This window comes from Chiloscyllium plagiosum, chromosome 51, assembly GCF_004010195.1.
Source record: "Chiloscyllium plagiosum isolate BGI_BamShark_2017 chromosome 51, ASM401019v2, whole genome shotgun sequence".
NCBI classification, from domain to species: domain Eukaryota; kingdom Metazoa; phylum Chordata; class Chondrichthyes; order Orectolobiformes; family Hemiscylliidae; genus Chiloscyllium; species Chiloscyllium plagiosum.
In genome coordinates this window covers 1,603,744-1,610,229 of record NC_057760.1, presented here as the reverse complement: position 1 = coordinate 1,610,229, position 6,486 = coordinate 1,603,744, and the positions used below count along the sequence as shown (strand labels likewise).

The 6,486-nt window shown below is 46.0% G+C and overlaps 1 protein-coding gene across 1 annotated transcript in view; it reads right to left on the bottom strand.

The window, feature by feature from the left end:
- LOC122544779 (ras GTPase-activating-like protein IQGAP1) overlaps positions 1–6,480 on the bottom strand; it is a 36,676-nt gene extending 30,196 nt beyond the window's left edge. The window contains exons 1-3 of the mRNA XM_043684104.1: positions 6,424–6,480; positions 3,009–3,149; positions 298–382 (exon numbers count right to left, since the gene is read on the bottom strand). Of these exons, the coding sequence (XP_043540039.1) occupies positions 298–382; positions 3,009–3,149; positions 6,424–6,449 (252 nt within the window). The 5' untranslated portion in view covers positions 6,450–6,480. The remainder of the gene's footprint in view (positions 1–297; positions 383–3,008; positions 3,150–6,423) is intronic.
- Positions 6,481–6,486: the final 6 nt, after the last annotated feature.

Genomic DNA, 6,486 nt, shown 5'->3' with positions numbered 1-6,486 from the left:
GTGGTGTTAATGGGGCAGATGTTGGGGGGAGAGGTGTTAATGGTGGTGCAGAGACGGACTCTTCTAGTAAACATGTCACAATGCTGCACCCATGGTATTAATGCAACAGAGTGAGAGAGAGCACGAGAGCAAGAGAGAAAGAAAAGAGAGAGGTAAAGAGACGGGAGTGCGAGAGGGGGTGAAGAAGAAAGAGACAAAGTGGGAGAGCTTGTGGTTGTGGTGGTGGATGTGGGGGGCAAGAAGAGCATGATGTGAGAGACAGACATAGAAATTCCACATCCATCAGTTAAAGCTTACCTTTAACAATTCAGCTTCAGTGGCACCCGGGAACTTCTCATGCAGCGAGCTTTTCAACACTTTGGCAGTGTACCGCATTCCGTACCTGCACTTGGAACAAGATGACGAATATTAGGTTCTCATAGGATCTCCTCGCACAGCAGGCAACCATTTGGCCCATCGAGCATACACTGGCTCTCCAACTCATCTCCCCTCCAACCCTGCATGTTTTCCTCCCCATCGATTATATGTGCGATTCCTCTTTTTTTTTGACTGTTAGTCTGAGTCAGCTCCAGATTTTCCTGCATTTAAAAAAAGCCATTAACCTCCTTCTTTTGCAGACATGGGAAACAGCGTGGAGAAGAATCTTTAATCTCACAACCCTCTGCAAACGAGTACATTGACTCCCACTACTGGAGATTGACACTTGATACCTCTGCTCACATGGCCAATTAGTTGGTGAGCTCTTCTGACATGTAGCAACAATCTACTCCATGGGACTGAAGCCTGAGCCAGTGGGCAACAATTCAGAGCCGACTGAGTGGGGCTTGGTTCATCTAATTTGAGAATCACCCCCCAACGTTAACTGCAGCTGATCTAGGTGACTCAGCAGGATCATTCAGTACAGAAACAGACCCCAAAAGAGAAAATGCTGGAAAATCTCAAAAAGGTCTGGCAGCATCTGTAAGGAGAGAAAAGAGCTGACATTTCAAGTCTAACTGACCCTTCGACAAAAGGGTCAGTTAGACTCAAAACGTCAGCTCTTTTCTCTCCTTACAGACCTGCTGATATTTTCCAGCATTTTCTCTTTTGGTTTCAGATTCCAGCATCCACAGTAATTTGCTTTTATCCACAGAAACAGACCCTTTGGCCCAACTCATCCGTGCTGACCTGGTTTCCTGAACCGAACTAGTTTCATTTGCCTGCATTTGGCCTGTATCCATCAAAACCTTTCCTATCTATGTAGCTGTCTAAAATATCTTTTAAATGTTGCAATTGCACCCAAGAGCTAGGGTTGTGAAGCAGTCACAGCTGCGTTCAGCATCTTGCACCACTGTCTGTCCATCAAATCAACATTACTAAGAAAAGGGAGGTTACTTTTCATTATTGTGTGGCTCAGTGGTTAGCACTGCAGCCTCACAGCGCCAGGGATCTGGGTTCAATTCCAGCATCTGACGACTGTCTGTGTGGAGTTTGCACATTCTCCCTGCGTCTGCATGAGTTTTCTCTGGATGCTCTGGTTTTCTCCCACAGTCCAAAGATGTGCAAGTTAGGGTGAATTGCTAAATTATCGCATGGTGCGGAGGGATATGTAGGTCAGGGGTAAATGTAGAGCGGTAGGGTAGGGGAATGGGTCTGGCTGGGTTCCTCTGCAGAGAGTTGGTGTTGACGTATTAGACAAATGGCCTGTTTCCACACTGTAGGGATTCTATGCAGCGGATGGTTGTTTAATAAGTTTCCTCCAATAGCAACTACACATCATAAAAACAGCAAGTTCACATTTAACGTTTCCCAGTTTAACAATGTTCCCGTTTAAAATCAGTAAATCATTGGGACCCACAATGCAATTGAGCTGTGAGAAATTTGATCAATATCATTTACAGTAGGACTTGAGCCAATCAGCATGACCACCCCCCCCTTCCCCACACACTAACTTCCCGCCTGTGTCAGCACACGCACACACACGAGCCATCCTTCCCAAGCTGGCACTCTCTACTACTTTCACATCTTCCTTTGTATGTGGTGCCAGAATTGGATGCATTACTCCAGTTGAGGCTGGACCTTTTGTTAAAAATACGTAATTAGCATAAATTCCTTATTCTTGGCTTCTATTCCCCGATGAATAAAGGCCATTCTGCAAATCATTGGTCAGACCACATTTGGAAGATCAATACTGGGCACTTTATTTAAGGGAGGATGTTAAAGCCCAGGAGAGAGTTCAAAGGAGATTTACCAGAATTATACAGCAGGAGAGATTTTAGATACCAGGAAACAACAGAGGAATTGGGTTTATTATCCTTGAAGGGGAGAAGATTAAGAGGAGATCTTATTGAGGTGTGTAAAATTATGAACAATTTTGACAATGTAAAGGAGGAGATTCTGTTCCCACTAGTTAATATGTCAGTAACTGGTGATAGCAGTTTCAAAATTGTTAGCACGAGAGCTCGGAGTAATAGGAGAAGAATTGTTAGGATTTGGAATGCGCTGCCCAGAAAAGCGGGGGAGATGGATTCCACTGGGAGATTTTAAAAGGGAGTGGAATATATATTTGAAAGATGGTGAAATTAGTGGGCTACAGAGATGGGGCTGGAGAGTGGAATTAGCAGGGTTGCTCTTTTGAGAACCATTTCAGACACAATGGGTCGAATGACCTCCTTCTGCACTGTGAAATTCTATGATTCTATTGTATCATTCACCATCAAAAGAGGGCAATGGGTGATTATTTAAGTAGATATAACGGGCAGGGTTCTGGGGAAAAAGGCTGGAGAATGGCACTAAGACACGATGATCATTCAGACAGCTCAAACAACCAAGTTGAGCTGCACCATAACAATTCTGTGGGGCATTTTGAGATTTGCAAGTGTTAAGAGAAATGCTGACTCTCTTTTCAAGTTATGGAGGAGTCATGACAAGCAACCATGAGACACTGACCTCTGACTGACAACATCCACAACCACATGTAAGGTTGAGGCCATGCCAAATATGCTTGGAGAAAGCTTCAGAGTACGTACGGTATTTTGTCCACGCCGGAGATAATGGCAGAGAGGAATTTGTCAGTAGCAGCCCGGAGATTGCGAATGGATATGTCCAACCTTCGCTGGACCTCATGGTGGGTCAGGGCTTGCTCTGGAGTCACCTCATATGGCAATTTGCTGAAGTGGGAAGGAGAGGGAGAGAAAGAGGGAAAGAGAAAATCAATTGCTTGTTTTTGACATAGAGTCATAGAGATGTACAGCACGGGAACAGACCCTTCAGTCCAACCTGTCCATGCCGACCAGATATTCCAATCCAATCTCGTACCACTTGCCAGCACCTGGACCATATCCCTCCAAATCCTTCCTACACATGTACCCATGCAAATGCCTTTTAAATGTTGACATTATACCAGCCTCCACCACTTCCTCTGGCAGCTCATACACGTACCACCCTCGCTGTGTGAAAATGTTGCCCCGTAGGTCCCTTTTATATCTTTCCCCTCTCACCCTAAACCTATGCCCTCCAGCTCTGGACTCCCCGATCCCAGGGAAAAGATTTTGTCTATTTATCCTATCCATGCCTATCATGATTTTATAAACCTCTATAAGGTCACCCCTCAGCCTCCGACGCTCCAGGGAAAACAGCCCCCAGCCTTCCAGCCTCTCCCTATAGCTCAAACCCTCCAACTCTGGCAACATCCTTGTAAATCTTTTCTGAACCCTTTCAAGTTTCACAACATCTTTCCGATAGGAAGGAGGCCAGAACTGCACGCAACACATGTCTTGCCGTCTCAATTTACAGAACTCAGTGCTAGAGACAGGTGAAGCTAAAGTGGTCTTGGGAGTTCACGATCGCAAGCACAGTTTTATTCTGATAAATCTGCTGCAAAGTTTTGAGTTCCTTTGCACAAAAGATATGGCCACACTTTGAAATGGTACAGCCCTGCACAGACTTTGACGCGTATAAAATCGACAGACAGACACCGATAAGGAGAACGGTTTGCCAGTCTCAATACGTGCATTCACGAGAGATAAATACAACGACAGCCAGATCCATAATCCCAGGAAGTTACCATTGACCAGAAGCTGAACTGGACACAGCCATATAAATACTACGGCAGCAAGAACAGGCAGAGGCTGGGAATCCTGCAGTGAGTATCTCACCACCTGACTCCCCTAAAGCCTGTTCACCATCGACAAGCCACAAGTCAGGAGTGCGATGGAATAATCCCCACTTGCCTGGCTCCAACAACACTTGAGAAGCTCAGCACCATCTGGGATAAAGCACTCCCCAGTTCCCCAAATGTCTGTTCACTCACCGGACTGCAAATTGATGCGCAGGTCTGGGCAGCCGGTGGGAGCCCTGTAGGGATGACAGGCGACTGTTTATAACATAAAACAATTTAAAAGGGAACATAACACCCAAGCCATGGGAAAAAGGCTTAGGAGGTGGCAATTTTTGGACTTGACTGACAAAGTGAATTTTGAAAGAGAATTTTTTTTTATGAAAAATGGAATTTGTTAAGAGAAAGAGCTAGTAAGCCAGAGTTGTTCCAAGATTTGGAATTAGCACCAGAGATATGGAAGAATGACAGGCCCTGCTTGAAATAAATACCTGGTTAAAGAATCAACGAGGTCACAACATGAAAGAATTATGTTTGAGTACTGTTTTAGAGGTGAAGTCCTTTGACAAAGTTCTACAACCCTTATGTTTAAAAGGAAAAAGCAAAGCAAATCAGCATTCAGCTTGTGGTGCTTTTATTATCCAATCTTGTGACATGAGCATTGCTGACTGGGTCAGCATTTGTTGCTCATCCCTAATTGCCCCTTGAGAAGGCTGTGGTGAGCTGCCTTCTTGTACCACCACAGTCCATGCATAGGGACACTCAGTGATGTTAAAGAGGGAGTGTTCCGAGATTTTGACCCAGTGAAAGTCCCAAGAATTTGCAGACAGTGATCTTCCCATGTCTACTAGCTTTGCCCCAAATGAAAGTGGTCACGGGTTCAAGGAGTGCCACTGACGTTGCAGCCTGGCTTGTCAATGGTACGCACTGCTGCTACTGAGCATCAGTGGGGGAGGGAGCGAGTGCTTGTGGATGTGGTGCCAATCGAGCAAGTTGCTTTGTCCAGGGTGGCGTCGAGCTTCTCCAGTGTTGTTGGAGCTGCACCCATCCAGGCAAGTGCAGAATATTCTATCACACTCCTGACTTGTGCTTTGCCAACAGTGGACCAGCTTTTGGGAGACCAAAGAAGAGTTAGTCTCCACAGAATTCACAGCCACAGACCTGCTCTTGCAATTGTATTGAAATGGCTGGTGCCTGGTCAATGGTAAGCTCCAGCATGTTGACTTTGAGGGTAGGGATGGGGAGAGAAATTCAACGAAGGTTAATGCTGTTGATCATCGTGAGATACAGATCAGAAGGCGCCTGCCTCAATGGTTTGGTTGGAGGCGGCCACAGGCCACAGATTTTCCGACACCCCACAACTGGAACCTGAAGGCTCCTGCTTACTCGCACGCAGATGTTAACTGAGACAAAGGAGAGAGCTTAAGAGATGAATTCAGTGGCAGCCAGATAGCCCAGTGCTAACCTGGAAGAAAAGGTATTCAATAAAGTATCAGCTGGAGACTGAAGCCTTGCGAGCTTCAGTGAGAACAGGAGAGCAGCATTCGGAACAAATTTATTGCCTTAACATTCTTCAGTGAACAGTACAGAAGGCCCTGTAAGCCGAAAAAAAACATTTGATTCTCTTCAAACCAGGAGTTGAGAGTGAAGTCTGGTACAGAATTCAAAACAGCAGGCCTAGAGCTAAATGTGCAGGACAAACCTGGTTAGATTTAAAACCAGACACCTCATCAATTCTCCCTACCCTCCCCAATTTTAATTGGTTTCTAAATCACCTTGCCACACATGCACGTAACCTGAAGCCGTGTAATTAGAAAGAGATTTGCTTCAGATCAAAGAATCTGCTGACTGGGGGTGGGCACTGATCCTACCCACCCTCAAGCCTGAGGAGAATGGAGCAAGCGACACACCAGCACAGTGGTGGATACAAAGCCACTGGCAATGGGACTAAACATTCCACGATTACTACATTGCTGCAGAGATTTGCTATCAGGAGTAGGGGTTGAGTGGCCAATAATAGATACCAATTACCTTAGGAATATTAGATGTCAAAGATACACTCTCCGCCCTGTGTGATTTCTAGCATAGGCAAACTCCTTTTGCCCTGTGTGAGTTTGAGAATTTGTCTCAAAAACTGGGGAGGGACCCACAGCCCAGCCTGATCTGGGTCTTTGCCAAATGCCCACAAGGGAGCACAGGACAAGAGCAGGTACAGCAATGCCTGCAACCCTTGGGGGGCAGGAAGTGATTCCACTTCGCCAGACGGGAGGGACCTATGTCATGGTGATCCCTGCCCCCACCCGCTGACACACCGTTCCAACCTTTACCTTCTCTGCCCAGTTTCAGTCTCCATCTGGTTCACCCAGCTCTTGTAAATATCGACAGGGTCG